This window comes from Zootoca vivipara, chromosome 4, assembly GCF_963506605.1.
Source record: "Zootoca vivipara chromosome 4, rZooViv1.1, whole genome shotgun sequence".
NCBI classification, from domain to species: domain Eukaryota; kingdom Metazoa; phylum Chordata; class Lepidosauria; order Squamata; family Lacertidae; genus Zootoca; species Zootoca vivipara.
The window spans coordinates 54,865,778-54,882,772 of record NC_083279.1 but is presented as its reverse complement, the minus strand read 5'-3'; the positions used below and the strand labels follow the sequence as shown (position 1 = coordinate 54,882,772).

The window sequence follows — 16,995 nt, the reverse complement described above, 5'->3', positions numbered from 1 at the left end:
GTGTGCATGCACACGAAAGCTCATACCAATGACAAACTTAGTTGGTCTCTAAGGTGCTACTGGAATGATTTCATTATACCCCTTGCTTTTCCCCCTGTAAGACCAATTGCAGTCGTTAACAGTAGTCAGCAGGTTTACCACACCTAACAGCCAATCACTCATTCCGACCATCCTTCTGAGTAATACCCTTCCCCACCCTCTCAGTATATATAAGGGTCTGGTGATTTCTGTTTCAGTGTATCTGAAGAATTTTTTTTGGTATGTTTCAAATCATTTGTTATGGAGCAGGCTTGTTTCAATAAACCATATTTAGTTTGCCACATTTTAGGTTTGGGATGCAACACTAAGATAATGTAAAACAGATGCAAAAGCTTCCAAACTCCTCAAGACCCCACCAGGGGAAGGGAGTAAATCAGAATGCTCATTATCTGAAATCTCAGTTATCTGAACACAAAGAATGATACCAAAACTTCATTGCAGCAGCAGCGGATTCAGGTATCTGAACAGTCGAAGTTTGCCCACTTCCTTACTTTTTTTGTCTTTTGCCAAGGAGGGATATCGGACAAGTCATGGTTTATAAATCTTGCCATAAGAAATAATGGAAATTGTTATGCAATTTGTTATGCAAACATTCGCCTAACAAACAATTTCCTGGGGATGTACTGCTGGACCTGTGTGTACATGAGTTCATTGCTTACTGTAGCTCATCCTCATAATGCTAAACCACTGTTTAATATTAATGTGTAAATGCAGCCAATGTGTCACAAGAGAAGCTTTCTCATGAGCAAGGCTTGATTCTTTAAAAGACTCTCAAGATATGCAGAATGACAAAAAGCAGTAAAGGCACACACCAAAATGCTAAATTCACCTGAAAGTATAATTAATTCACTATTCAGGATGGAAGAGCCAATGAGACCCCCTGTTAATTCAATTACTATTTACCTGAACTGAAAATATATAACTGAATTGATAGAAAGTGTGCTTGCCGTTACTGAGTTAACTTTTGTAGCAGATTTCCTCTCCACCAAAGGGATTGAACTGAACAAGAGGAAGGTTGAGGGTACTGAACTGTTGCCATTGCTTTAGTCAAACAAATAAGGACAGCATTTTCTGGGAAAGTTAAATTATTGGGTGTAATATGCATATAATTTACCACAAAAGCAGCACTTTTGAGAATATATGATCCAAAAATCTATTTTGACAATGACTGACATATGAATATGAAACTGGAAGTGCAGAAGCAAAGGGAATACCATTATGTCCTCTCATCAACCAAAGAAACAAAGACCAATGAGATGCTGCTCCTTCTCTCTCCTAGGAAGAACATCACAACAAGTGAAATATCATCTTGTGTCTAGCTATCAGAAGAGCGCTGGCCTCTGCTTTAGCCTAAGGAACAAGGGTTCCTGGGTTTTTGTTTTAATTTATGTAGCCTGTTATAAGCCACTTTTTTGAAACCTGATTAAGAGATGGTGTGCAAATCTTCTAAATAAATATGACTGCTGCACAAACAAGATACACAGAAATCAACAAATAGTTGCTGGGAATCTTATTTTGTTACTATATCTGTGCAAACTGCCCAGAATTAAACTCCTTATACCACATATTAGGATTCAACAAATGATAAAAATGCAAAAGTAGAGTTGAATGTTGCACCTACATGACTAGTAAATGTATATTTTAGATGTTATTTCTGGAAATTTAAACTCTATATTGAAAGCTGGTAAGATCTCTGAACATGAACTGCAGGCCCATGCAGGATTAGCTGTATCACACAAAACAATAAACAGGAAATCAAAGTGGAAATGGAAAAAAGGATTGTTCATTGAGAATTCTAGAGGAAGTAGTCATATGAGAAAGCTAGATAATAAATGTAGCTGTGATCTCTGGGTAGGAGACTACAGAAATTGCAGATGGAATAATCTTGGAAGGTGCTTGATTGCAAGAGCAGGCACCAAATTCTCACCCAATGCCACAAAGGAAGGGATGGCTTGACTTGAAATTCCAAGATGCACTTAATAATTACATTTATTGTACCCCAATATATCTATCCACTACATGCCACAGGCATCTCCTCAGTGATGGCTGTGTTGTAGTTAACATTCTCAAAATATGGCATACAAAATAAAGTCAGTAATAATTGGCCTCAGTTTCCCAGTGCTGAATTTAAACTGTTTAACTGCAGTACAAGTTGCCCACATATCCTAGTACTGTGTGTAATTGAAAGATCCATACAGTGAAATAATTGATGAAGAAAGTATATGTTGCATGGAGATTTGTTTAAAGCATTGCTGACCTATGTACACCCCTGGAATGTGACTTAGTGCAGTAGCAAATGGGATGAAGGATGGTGCCAAACAATTAATGACACCCTACTGAAAACTCATGGCAATGTCGCCTTAAAGAACGTGAAAGAAAGAGAAGCAAAAATGTTCATTTAACAAATAGACCCAGGAATATCTTTTGCTGAAATCAAGTGATACTGTCTGCTTCAGAGATAAAACTTCAAAGTAAACAGGGCCAAAGATGAACACTCCAGCATTTGGCGCATCTGCAGACTGGATCAACAAGATCTACAGTTATTTGCTAGAACATTTTTTATGGCTGAACAGATGATGCTCATTTGGAATTTCCTGAGCCAGCTGGTCTTTCCATATTACAAAAATAGCTGCACTAGCAACGTAGTGAGTTGCACACATTCCATGAAGGGACTGACACACTGATGACTCACAGATTAACACTTATAGACCATCAAAGAGTAAATGGGAATTAGGGAAGTGAGTGGTACAGACTCACTCTAGTGATGTACTACTGACATCTCCTCTGTAGTTACAGTAATTCTTTCTTAAAAGAGTTACATTATTTCTCAAGTTTACACAGCCTTGTGCCAGGTAAATAGGAATTACAAAATGAATCTTCACTGGAAACTGAAAGTAGCTGAGGCAGCTAAAATCACGCAACCTCTTTTGTGATCACCCCAGAAATGACTTCAGGATTTAGAGGTGTTCTCAAAACAACTCAGTTCACTGTCTTCCAGAACAAAACAGTTAATTGCCCAATAGATTCATGTCCAAAGGAAAGAAAGCCAGATTTTGATGGCATGAAGGGGGAATCAAACTCTGCTGGGCATTTTAGCTCTAAACTGCTAGAACAAATGACAATGGGTTCTATGCTCCTTTCTGTTCTAGATTTATCTTGGCAAGATAAGGAAGTGTTTTTTCCTTGCCCTAGCAGAGCACAAGACATCAAAGATGGAGCCCATTCTGGAGATTCTGGACCAAATTATGTTAGTCTTTTGTATTCTATCTGCCATGTTTTAGGGGGAAAGTTGATGTACAAAGGGCAATTTAAAGTGGATACTTTCACGAAGAGAAATTCCAATAAATATAACAGTCATAATTCCAAAGTGTAATGGAGCATGATAATATGATCCTCTACATCTCAATTTTATTATTTTTTCATCAAGATATGGGATTCTACTTGTATTGGCACATTCCAGTGGACCATATTCCAGATCTGTGCAATTCTACTGTGTGAACTATACCTCAAACATTATTCCCAGGATGTCTGAGCAAAGATTGACTGCAGCCTTGTGAAAAGCAGCCTTTCAGACTTTTTACTCCTGAAAACACTTACGACCTTGCCTAGGTCATCAGTTGTAGGAATGAACATGGGTAAAAATGCACATATCTGTAACTGTCAGCACATGTCCACTAGGTCAAAACCCATCAGTGAAAAAGGGACCCCAGCCTGCTTAGAGCTTTAGAATCTGTGACTTGTATATGTGTGGTTCTATGTGTGTGACTGCATAGAGGACTTGATCAATGAACAACAATTTGGAGTAAGTGCAACCTTTTTTTAGCCTTTCCTGCACTTGTGAAAATAGTTGCTGGGAATGTTATACCCAGGGGCAGATCGTTTTCTACAGCAAGCAAAATGTAAATCTGTTTCATCATTGTCATCGTCATCATCATCAGTGTCGGCTACGTTACCCAAATTGAAATTAAATTATGATATTTTTCCAACTTCAGCACTTTCTGAACACTAAATAACTGATATGGGGGGGGGGGCACGGTAAGAGAACACATTACTTTGTATTACTGCCCTAAGTAATTTACCTTTACATAATTAAAGTTATTATGGCATTGTTCTCAAATGTGGGCTGAAGTAGCTATAAGACATCCCAATCCTGAAGAATGAATTTGCCCAACAACAAGTGGACCTGCATTTTATGCACTTCTTTTCTGCAATATAGAAGCATCATAAAATGCTTGTAACTATGAACTTCCCAAATGTTTTAAAGTGTAATTTTAGTATTTAAACAAATTATGCATATATTATATACTTGGTTCAATTTCATTTATCATAAGTTATGGTAAAATGATGATAACTGTTCCTCTGTATTTTGCATTAAACCCTATATATCAATATATTTCTAGTGTGCTTACATAGTAGCTTTCCCCTACACTGGGTGATTTCTCCTCTCCTGTTTTGCTTTTCCTTCTAATGTCTTTCATTTAAAAAGAAAAAAGAAAAATTGTTTAAGTAACTTGCACAAAATAACTTCTAGGCAGTCCCTATTTTCAGATGCCTGGCATAGAATCAAAGAATTATAGTTGGAAGTGGAAATCTAACCTTTATTTTAAAAACCTCCAGTGAATTAGAGTACACAACTTCCCAATAGAGTCCACTGTTGAACAGTTTTTACTACCAGAAAGTTCTTCCTAATGTTCAGGCAGAAACTCATCACATATAATTTGAATCTATGGGTCCAGGTCCTACCTCTGGAGAAATGGAAAACAAGATATTCCCCTAGTTTTAAGTACATAGTCTAAGATCCAAAGAATAGATATGTTCTCTACATCATTGGGTAGAATGTTTGTGATACAATGAGGATTCAATATAGATTCAGTAAAAATATTGTTATTAATAATTAAATTTGTATACTGCCCTTCATCTGATGATCACAACGTGGTTCACAACACAAACATATGAAATGAGAACAGAATAATACATAATAAAACATAACTGATAATCAAAACAAACCAACAATGCCTTCCCCACATTTAAAAGGTCATAGAATATTAATCAGCCAAAGGCCTGTTTGAAGAGAAAAGTTTTTGCCTGGCACCAAAAGATATATTATAAAGGTGCCAGTTGAGCCTCCCTGGGAGAACATTCTACAAATGGGGAGCTACCACAAAAGAGGCCTGTCCCAAGGTTGCCAAAGGTTTTTGAGCTTTTTTGAGGTTTTGTTTTGTTTTTTTGGCCAACAGAAGCTAGGCTATCCTTGTCCAGGTAAGGGTGCAGCTGGGCCACTGGCCAAACCTAACAGAAGCTAAACCATGCCTTCAAGAGACAGCTGTGGATCCAGAAGTAATCTAGAGATAAGAGTGAACAGGGGATTAGCATCTGATACTCTGATACTGGGCGACTGAGAAGCTGTCAGCTCCTGGGAACCTGAACAAGGACGGGCAACTTATGAGTAGAGGAATCAACATTTTGCCCAAAAGCTGTGTAAGAGCCCTGATGGGCATGAGCCTGAAAAGCCTCCCTTTTTCTAATGATCTCTAAGGCAGTTATAATTTATGACTGAGAAATATTTCTGTCTGCCGGTGGAAATTTAATTTGGCATGTGAGCTACTTTCTGGCTTTAAGAAAAGTTGATCAAGGGCTTAAGGCAGGGGAAAAATGCTCTAATTGTTTGAACCAATAAAGTTTTAAAAGGTCAAGGGAGTTCTGATGCTGATCATGTTTATTTTATTATTTTTAATTCTCTGTTTTCTTGATGAAAGTGTTGCCTTGAAATCGATAGTAAGTTTGCCACTTCATACCTCCTCCATTGGAAAGGAATGTGTTTTGATAAGAGATAGTGCCGTTAAGCTCTTAAGGTGAAGATGGCATGAGACTGAGTTGTTAATAAGATCCAGAACATTCAGTTTCGCAAATACATTGTTGGACATTCCATTGACTGTTGGCATCCTTCAGGAAATGTTTGATGAGCAAATAAAAGTGATTAGAGCTAAGATTGATGAAATGGTGAATGAAAGCAGACCAGAGAAGGATGAAATGGAAAGAAGAATTGAATATGACACAGAGACTTCAGAGAACAAAATGGATAAAGGATTGCCAGAAAAGGAAGGTGAAATTGTAGAGGTGGAGGCAGTGGATGGTGAAACAGAAGAAGCCCTTCACACAGGAGTTTAGAGAAATGAAACAGCCAAATGCTGGAGTTCTGATCTTGGAGTAGAATGAAGTGTAAACAGAAGAAAAATAAAAAAAAAATTCCTTCAGTAGCACCTTAAAGACCAACTAAGTTTTTATTTTGGTATGAGCTTTCGTGTGCATGCACACTTCTTCAGATACCATGTAATGTAAACAGAAGAGTAATTTTTAAAAATCAAGATGCAGAACCATGGCAAATTCAGCAGGAAATGGAAGAAACTGAACTGGGTGTGAATTGATGAATACATAATAAGTAAAGAACTATGGGATATAATTTTAATATATGATCACAGCAGAAAGAGTATTATGTGGACAAATATGGAAAGAGTTATTACTGTTTTATATGGAGGAATGGTAGTTATTGGAGAAAAAGTTGATACATTTGATTGGCTAAAAACCTTTGTAGACGTTTATTAAAAACAAGAATTAGAGAACCACTGTTTAACTTTTTGTGTGAAAAGGAAAATGAATTATTTTGAGACATTTGGGTCAGAAGATTGAGGGGGGATTACCTAACAGAAAGTAGATCAGTTGGATGTCATTCTAGAATGTCTGTTTTGAATTATTTATTTTATGTAACTGACAGACAGAAAATCAAATTTTCTTTCTATTTTTCTTCCTTTTTCATTTTATTCCATTCTTTTTTTGCTTTCCTTTGGTGTTTTCTCTTTCTCTCTCTGTTTTTGTTTTTATTGAGATTAGTTTCTTTTATTTTGTTGCATTATGAAAAAGCTTTAATAGTTTTTTTTCTTTTTAAGGAGTATTTTTCAAGAAACTACAGGTTACATATCAATTGTGGCTAACATGTAGTACTCATCTTCAAACACCAATAGTAACATGCACACAGCTTCAGTCATGTTACTGTTCTTTGCACAGCTCAGCTGAATTGTAGAAGCAATTGGAGCTGTGATCCAGTACAGATGAATGATAAACTCTAGCCATTTTTTGCCAGCATAGGCACATTGAGATAACTGTAAGATGAAGAGCTGTGAAAAAGAGATACCCAAGTGAGGAAGTCTGAGTGTAAACTTTGGTGAGCCAAACTTTGGTGAGCCAAAGAAAACAGGTTATAAGGGCTGTGTGTGTAATGTGTATATGGGATACTGTGATTAGAACCTGCCAAGCAGAACCTGAGTAAGGAACCATTGTGGGTCTCTGAGTCCACCCTTTAGGGTTCTATGGGAAAGAAATATTGACAATCAGCTCTGCTTCTTCCTCTCTGTCCCATTACCGCTAAGCACGTTACAGCATCCTCAGTGAGTAGTTACATTGCCACACTAGTATGCTCTGTAAGAACTATAAGTGGGTAAATTATATGGTTCCTTTTAGGGATGGGTTTGGAGAATTCAGTTCACATTTGAATGTGAATTTATCAAACACCCAGTTTCTGAAATACTATGGGAATGGAGACACAACTATTCTTTGAAATTTGCCCTTACCTGACTTTTTCAACTCAGTTCTCCAACTAATCAAAAATGAATTTGTTAGGAACAATTGTGCATAAAAACGAATATATTAGTGAGGATTACATACAAAATGGATTATATTAGGATAAATTCACTGCATAAACATGCACTGCAAAGAAAAATGTGTTTATTAGGAGAAAATCACACAAATCTGACACTATTTTGTGATATTTTTCTTGACCTAATAAAATTATTGCCCTACTACGGAGTGTGTAATTTTTCTTATGGACCATCACTGCTATCTTTACTTTTTGTGCTCCATTTCTTCTCATTTCTCAGATGTGGCATCTACAGAAACAGAGATCTGATCAATGCTGTTGGGTTGTGCAATGTTGCTCCTTCTGCTGTCATCCGAGAGATGTCTAGGAAGTGCCTTTGCTCAACCAGCTGAGAGATCCTAGAGATCTAGAGTTAGGAGTAAGCAGTGAGGTGGCTAAGTTTGCAGCTGACACTAAATTGTTCAGGGTTGTCAAAAACAAAAAAAAGAGAATTTGAATAACTCCAAAAGGACCTCTCCAAAGTGAGTGAATGAGCAGTAAAATTGCAAATGCTATGCAATGTAAACAAGTGTAAAGTGGTACATGTTTGACCCAAAAAAATTTAATTTAACATACACACTCAAGGGATCTGAACTGGAAGTGACAGAGCAGGAGTGAAACCTGGGAGTCATAGTAGATAGCTAGTCAAGCTATGGAACTCTTTTCCCCAGGAGGCAGTGATGGTGAGCAACTTGGATGTCTTTAAAAGATGATTAGGCAAATTCATGGAGGAGAGGGCTATCCATGGCTACCAGCTATAATGGCTATGCTCTGCCTCCACAGTTGGAGGCAGCGATGCTTCCAAAGACCAGTTGCTGGAAACCCCAAGTGCTCATGTTCTGCTCGCTGGTTTGCCACAGGCATCTGGTTGGCACTGTGATAACAGGATGCTAGACTGGATGGGCAACTGGCCTGATCTAGCATACTATTATTATGTTCTTAACCTCACTTCTCCAAGCCCTTCTTGGAGAGATGCACTGTTTGTATCACAGCAGCTTCCTATATTTCTTTCTACTCTAATGGAAGAAAAAAAGTAGTTGGGGGAAGTAGTATAGGCCAGGCTAAGTGCAACATGCCTGCTGGGAATTGCATACTTCTTCTGAGCAGAATGTCACCCTCCCCAGCATTAAAATGGGCTGATGCCTCAGAAGCTTATGTGCTGATCCAGAGGCATCTGAAGTAATTTTCCAATGGAATGTGAGAAGGCTAAGGTGAAACATAGCTATTGGCCAGAAAGCGCAGCGGAAAGTCAGAAACCCAACATGTATTACTTAGAAATCTTACATTTAAATTCCTGTAGGATAGAGGCATACAAAATTCTATTAGTTGCATTTGCTATATATGATTACAATGATAGGAGTCTTGGCTCCATTGGATCTCCCTTGGAGAAGGAGGTATGAAATCAGAGGCTTCCTCTATGTTGTTGTGAAATAGTTCACAGCCAGTTTCTCTCCAGCACTGGGGCATTAATGTCAAAAATGGTGATGGGAACATATATGTTTGAGCATGAATCCAGAACTAATATATCCTCCCATTCACCCACCATTTCTGCTCCTCAGTGATTTGTAGGGCACAGGAAGAGAACGTTCATCCTCCATTTGTTCTTCCCCAGTTCTTCTCTTTGTCAAAGACTGGAGGTGTCAAATACACTTAGGCTGCAATCATAACCCTACATACTTGGGAATAAGCTTCATTTGATTCAATAAGTGTTATTTCTGAGTAGACATGGCTAGAACTGAGGTACTTCATTGGGAGGAAGATGGATTACATCCATCTAATTCATAATCAGGATAGACCCATTGGAATTAATGGACTTGAGTTACTTATGACCATAGATTTCTGTGGCCCTGCGCTCAACCTGAATAACATTTTTTATTTCCCAGTGTAACTTATTTCTTACATAACATGAATGGATAAATGCTACTTTTCTATTACCAATCAGATAAGGCCATTCGTGTGATAGAGCTTTGGGTTTCATACATGCCACCACCACCCATATACATTGCATGAGGAACTTGCACAGGGTAGCAATATATGCCAAACTGATTTATAGCTCAGCCACTTCAATAGAACTTCTACCAACACTTTAAAAGATGAAAAATGCATAGCCACTCAGTACTTCCAAAGTATCGGAACAGAAAGAACTGTATCTAACTAGTATTCACTGCAGATCAGCTGAAGGCAACATAATGACTCATAATGCTATTGCCTGCACCTTGGCAGGGTATTAAATGTTGGTGAATGGGAGGCCATTTTGATCCATTGCAATCTTGCTCCTTGCCAAATATATCAGATTTTGACTGGGTTCAGATGCATCTGAATAGTACACTGATCAGCAATATTGTGATAACATGGCATCTTGGCTTGTCTAATAATATAGCTAGAAGGACTAAAATGGGATTAGCAATGGTGTGGTTCTACCTGAATTCATATTTGTTGTCCTAGGGCTCTTATGGTGCACTTTTACTGAAAGTATATTCAGTATCTTAACCTGGTAATTCCTCCTACTTCAAATGATACTGGATTCACGTTTTTTTTAAAAAAAGGGCCCTTCATTTACCTACATTTTCAACATTTTAAAGTAATTAGTTTAAGTAAATGTCTTTGACATTGTATAAATATTGCATTAATTATTTTTTCTCTTTTTTCTTTCTCACTATCACTGTTTCCTTTTAATTTCCTTCTTTCACATTTTATAATATTTTTGTTCATTTTTGTCAATTTTTTTCTTACACTTCTGATTTTTATATCAATCTTCATCAAAGCAGATACCTGCTGCGAAGCCCGTAAAGGTGGAAATGGATGCCAGTCACGGCAGCTGAATGCTGCTGGTTTTGTTTTCCTTATAGTCATAAGTCTATTGTGCACGTTTTCATATTGGTGGTGAACCATGCAGAACATTGTACGAGGTTTTTCTTTCTTTCTGTGAACTTCCTATTTAAGGGGAAATAACAGACCTGGAAACTATTGGACTTTCTGGAGCTCATTTAAAACATTTGTTATATTGCATCAACATGAAAGCAACTGAAGAAACTATGCATGAATGAATGTTACTTACGAGTGGCTTTTTTCATTGGGGAAACCCTAAGAATGTTTTCACAAGTGATGCTTAAATCATCTTTTCTGTTTCATGCATATGCAATTTGAATGTAGAATCTTCATGGTATAGAAGTAGATTCAGTTCAAAATGATAGGTTCTTAGCATCACTTGTGGAAACAGTTTCAATCTTATGGCAAACACACAACATGATTAGCTACTTGTAGCATGGTTTGGAGTAAAATGTTGCCATTCTGTCTCAATTATGTTTCTTTGCCAAACAACAGCAACAACCACAAGCATAGTTATTCATTGAGCCATGGGTTGACCTGTAGTTCAATTTTATCACATGACTTCAATAGTCTATTAGAATACTTTGGTTTCATATATGCCACTATGCATATTGCTGTGCCTTTATTAAGATGTATTTATATGCTCTTTGTTATTTCTTATGACATTGTTTATTTCTGTTTTTAAAGCAAAGTGTTGAAGTTCAGCCCTTTCTAAAGGACTATTAAATATAGTTGGGACCTCTTAAATACCCCAAAGAGTTTTGCTGTCCCTACCTGTGCTTTTCCATTCACTATGCTGTCAGGGAGAGCCTGTTTATACATCCCTCTACAATGTTATTTCTGACATTAAAGTCAATGGGGAAACCTGCAGAAGCATATTGGAATGCATGCAGAACTTCAGGCCAGAGTGTTTTTGCCTAATATATATTTTAACATAGTTTAGATTTATATATATATATACTGTATATTCAAAAACAAACAAGCAGCCATTTCGTACCTCTGTAGGGTTTGTAACTTCCCCAGGCAATCCTTTTCTATTTTTCCTTCCTATCACAATTCTTCAGACGACTAAAACCTCTCTCAAGACTGAGAGTAAAATATACTATTTATTGTAGGTAAAATGCAGCCATTCCTGCCTTAACTAATACTTCTTTACAAAAAATAGTAATCATTCCCATATGAGACAGTTACACCAAATGTTGTTACTTTTCAGTACATCCACCAGATTAGATATTGGTGATAATTCTATTAACACAGTAATAGGCAATATTTTATATCACTGGCCTTATTAGTATGTAAATTATTGGAATGACAGGGATTAATTTATAGGGAAAGGTCTTTCTTTTTATCTATTAAGGGTAAAACATATTCTTTCATATAAATACATATAAATGTTCAGCTAATATAAAGGATTAACACATTAAAGCATATATCTAGAAATACATATTGAAGTAAAGATCACAGATAAATAATTATAATACCTGATGATTTTAAACTACCATATAACAAACCTCTAATAAATCTCTATGTGAAATTTAAAATCTAACTTTAAATAATAACCCAAAGGCCACAGCTCTTATTGTATAGTTTCTGTAGTTATGTCACTCAACAGCATCAGAACTGAGATATCAATATGCCTCATTTCACCTGTGTCACATCTGTTCCTATGGAGGAGGAAATTATTACCCTTGGAAGAGCACCACTTTTCCCATGTGGATCCAGCACTCTGGAAATTACTTCCCATTTTATTATGTGGCAATTATGGTATGCTGTGCTCTCATTTACCTAAAAAAGGTATAAAGCAAGATTTGCACCTCCTCCCCACCAAATGAACTTCTTTCTCTAAAACAGTGTGAAAAACACATTTTCAGACTCTGCAATATTTTTCATATATGGAAATCAACAGGGAACAGAATTGCATTCGTCAGCTTTCATATCTTCACTTCTTAAAGCTATCAGTAAATTCATGCTTGCTTAGAACTTTCCATCTCTGAAATGTTACTTTATGAAATTTGGATGACATCTGGAAGCAGCTAGTAGACTGTTCTGAAGATACGGTTCTCCCTTCTATTTTAACCTTACTGTATATCAGTTATTATTTCCAAACCTCTAATACGTTAAGGATTAAATTGTTCCATTTCTTGCCATGATGCTTCCTGATAAATCCTTCAACTGACAAGCATAAAAATAATCAGCAACATGCAGTAATGCCAGCCTACCCCCCTTAAGGCAACAATGTAGGATGTATCTCTTGTTTAGCCTCATTAAAGTATTTATTTTAGTTTGCCATTTCATCAATGTATTGGGATAATTAAATAATTGACATTGCCTGAAATTGATAATTTTTGGAAGTACTGCCCAAGATAAACCACATCCCATCCATATTTATAACTTCTTTTCCCACATTTTTATTGGTTTTTAAACAAATACAGATACAAGAAACATTAAACACTTATCCAGTTGTACATCTAATGGTGTTTGTTCTATCCATTGACTCTAGACATAAATTTACACGTTCAACATTCATACTTAATGCAACCTCTCCAGAACATTGGAGGTGGAAATATTGGTTCATTTATTCATGTTTGGTAGGAATGTCCCCATGTTAAAAACTTTTGGAATAGAGTATTCTCCATTATAGCCACAATTATAATTTCTTCACACACACACACACACACACACACACACACACCACAAAGTAGTTTATTACACATAAATATAACATAAACTTAAGAAGAGCCTGCTGGATCAGGTCAATGGTCCATCAAGTCTAGCATCATGTCTCACAGTGGACAACCACATGCCTCTGGGAAACCAGCAAGCAGGGTTTGAGAACAAGAGCACTCTCCCCTCCAGTGGTTTCCAGCAACTGGTATACAAGCAATGCTGCCTCCAGCTACGGAGGCAGAATATAGCCATCATGTCTAGTAGCCATCAATAGCTCTCTACTCTCTGAACATGAGCAAGTGATCAGATGTAGGATTAGCTCCAAGGGTCTCCAATATTATTTAGTCTCATATCCACACAAAAGGGAACTTTGATTTACTCTCCCCTTGCCCTTACTTGTTAAAGTAATATCCAGATTTCTTCAACTACAACTCTCATAATCCCTGTCCATTGTCCATGTTTGCTAGGGCTGATGGGATTTGCTGTTTAGCAACATCTGCAAGTCCAAAGGTTCCCCAAAGAGCTACTGGGGTGATGTTTTCAGTTCTGAAAAACATAATATTATATGAGATGCATGATATCCTATGACAATAGTGATACCTTATTAGTCTGATTATTTACATTGATTTCATTTGTATCTTTTACTTAACGTAGCATGCTGGTGATTCCAGAATAGGGCAAAAGGACATCTCTGTCTGGCTTTCCTATATAAAATTTTAACTTTGCCCACTCAGAGATTTGCTCAGTCTTTCTTGCATCAACCATAGATTTCCATAAAGAAAATTAGTTATTTCTTTAAATTAATCATTTTTACATATGTCCATTTTACATGGACAGACAATTTACACTAGTTACCTTTGGGCATCTAATAGGTCTCATGATTAAACAACTACTATAGGTAGGTCTAATAATTTTGTTATGTTTTTAATATACCAGGGAATACATTTTTTTTCTAAAGGCAAAAATAGATTACATGAAAATTGTAGGATAGTAATAAGCTTATCATTCAATCTGTGCTTCAAATACAGAACATAAGATTGAAACTTCTCAATGGTCAGTGATATCCACTTATGCATTGTATTTAGGAAAGTAAATGTTCTTTTTCAGATTATTTTTATGGGTATCATTCAACATATTCATATTGGGAACTTCACCAGGCAATTTATAATTTAGCAAATAATAGCTAGCAACTGTTGTGCAACTTCAAAACATTAATGAGCTACAATTGATATGTTATTTTATATACACTTTCTTAGTTCCTAAAACCTTTAGTAATGTGTTGGGAATCTGCATTAGGCAGATGTCCTAAAAATACCTAACCATGTGCATATCCTCTCTGCTAGTGTATATGCTTTAAATATGCATAAGCCTAAACACCTTGATGAATTGAAGCCTGTCAGTTTGACTGACCTGTCAAAATTAATGAGTAAATAATCATTTAGATACTAGATGTTGCTGTTAGTTAGCATCCTTTCCTTCTACGATCTGCACGTCATGTTAATGTAAACCTACTATGGAGCCTATAGAAATATAACAACAATAGAACTTAAAATAGAACTGGGAATTTTTAAGGTGGGGTGGCCAATTTTGTGCCTTCCAGATGTTGCCTGCAACTTTCATCAGCCCCATTCATCAGTCACATCTGGAAGGAACCACTTGGGCTATATCTTATACAGATGTTCAGGAACATATTAGGTTGTTCCGCAACCCACAGAGAGAGGGCCTGTTAAAGTTTCACCCTCCCTGTGAAACCATCTTTCCTGTGAGTTGCAGGAAGCACATATTTTGATGTGCTTGATGTTGGCACTAGCTGAAAATGCATTTTATTTTATTTTTTGGAGGATTCTGCTGGCTTCTAATCCCTATTTGTTTTTTTAAACTTATTTTAATTGCAATTTTATTGTAATTCTGCTTTTTTGTATACTGCCTTACTGCTGTGTATGAATAATGCTCTAGAAATATTTTAAAAAATAAATAAATATTCCCATATAATTTGTATAATCAGTCAACAATGACTGCCTATAGCATTGCTGATTCTAATAAGAGCTTTAAATTGCATGTCTCCATACAAGCAATAAAGAGCCATCCCCAAAAGAGTAGTGAAGTACCATATATAAATGGAGCATATAGAAAGCATACTATAGGATATATAGGGAAACAGAGGGGATTGCTACCAAATGTGTGTCATCTGCTCCTTATTACAGCTATTAGTCTATATGGGCACTATCGAGTAGCAACAATTGGTTGTTCTAGATGGTTTAGGCCTAGAACTGTCTTGCTACTATGAAATGGCTTCTCAGTTACACCAGGGAAGTGAACTCTCAAAAAATACCTGGAAGCAAGGCAGCAGCAGCCTAACTCTTTCTTAGCAAAGAGACAACACTGGAAATGTGAGTGATCTTATTTGGAAAGGAACACTTCAGTGGCTGGGTTTGGGGCAGAATCAGCTGCCCTTTACACTGACCAAGGCAAAGGCATTCATAACTTTCAGGCATTCAAACTGAAAGTAGGTGAAGCATAGGTGCCAAGTATAAGGTCCCCTAGGTGCCTGGGCACCCACAATTTTTTTCTGGGTGCTTGGTACCCACACTGCAGGCTCCGATGTGACTTCTGGTTTCTACCCAAAGTCACATTGGAGGCCCAACACAACCTCCAAGACGATGCTGGAAGCCCTGCCAGGCCTTCGGACATGACTTCCGGTACAAACCAGAAGTCACGTCAGAGGTCGTGGGAGGCCTTGGGCATGATCTTTAAGGCGTCCGAGACCCTACCAGGCCTCAGAAGCTCTGCTGCGGCATGCTGATTAACGTGACATCATGACACCATGATGTCATGTTATGTTGCAGGTGCCATTGGGAACCCATAACCTGGAGCCCAAGTTGGAACTCTTGAGGTGAAGAGCCCCTACACCTTCTCTTGTCATCTTTCAGTGAGGATTTCCCTGTGGACAAAACAAGGGGCAGGATCCTATTCACAGCTCCTAATCCAGCTCTGACCTATCTCAACATTGAAAAATATGGGTGAGGAGGGAGGAGGTGACGTGATGTTGTGACTGTGGAATGGGAAGTTAAACATCTGAGTGCTCAAATGAAGGGCAGAAATTTCAGCGCAGAGGTGCTGAATGAGGGAGGGAGATCCATGAAACAGAGTCTGACTTGTGAAGGGGAGGTGCTGAAGCAAAGGAAGCGGAAATAGGTTGGGGAAAGGGGGAAAGAGATGGATGGTGTGAGTCCAGAGGCTATTACCCCAATCTCACCCTTTCATGGGCTTTTAACTAAATAGTAAGTACTATGTTAGTGAGTAATAACATATGTCTCTAATTATTGCAACATATTTTTATGGGTTTTTTTAATTAGAGGGCCACATCAATTCTCTAAGAATTTAAAGGTGTGACAAGTAGAGCATCATCTAAATCTAATTCTCTAGGCAGCAATACAGTTACCCTCATTAAAACACCCACTAATTCACAAAGTTCAAAACTGTGAATGATATCGAGCTTCAGCCATGCCCAGAGTAGACACATTGAAATAATTTGAGCATTGTGTATCGATCTTAGAATCAGTTAGCATTTTATTTGTTCTTGTATTTCATAATCTTTAAAAGACATCTACTTAGCAATACTCAGCTTTGTAGAATTAGAGCTCTGGATACAAAAACATGTTGCTCTCCATTAATGTAAACTCTTTATTTCAGTAATCAAATTACAGGAATGTATATTTGCAGGTTGTAAAATAATTACTTTAATTTGATATAAAGTTGGTCTTAACATT

The 16,995-nt window shown here is 37.1% G+C and overlaps 1 protein-coding gene across 3 annotated transcripts in view; it reads left to right on the top strand.

Annotated features, from left to right (window-relative positions):
* Window positions 1-16,995, top strand: part of NCAM2 (neural cell adhesion molecule 2) — a 186,958-nt gene that overhangs the window by 156,752 nt on the left and 13,211 nt on the right. Inside the window, exon 16 of one of the 3 annotated variants that reach the window (XM_035116299.2) lies at window positions 10,498-11,130. The exons of the other annotated variants lie outside the window; for them this stretch is intronic. Coding sequence (XP_034972190.1) covers window positions 10,498-10,616 — 119 coding nt within the window. The 3' untranslated portion in view covers window positions 10,617-11,130. Of the gene's footprint in view, window positions 1-10,497; window positions 11,131-16,995 lie in introns of those variants that run through there. 3 annotated transcript variants of the gene reach the window in all.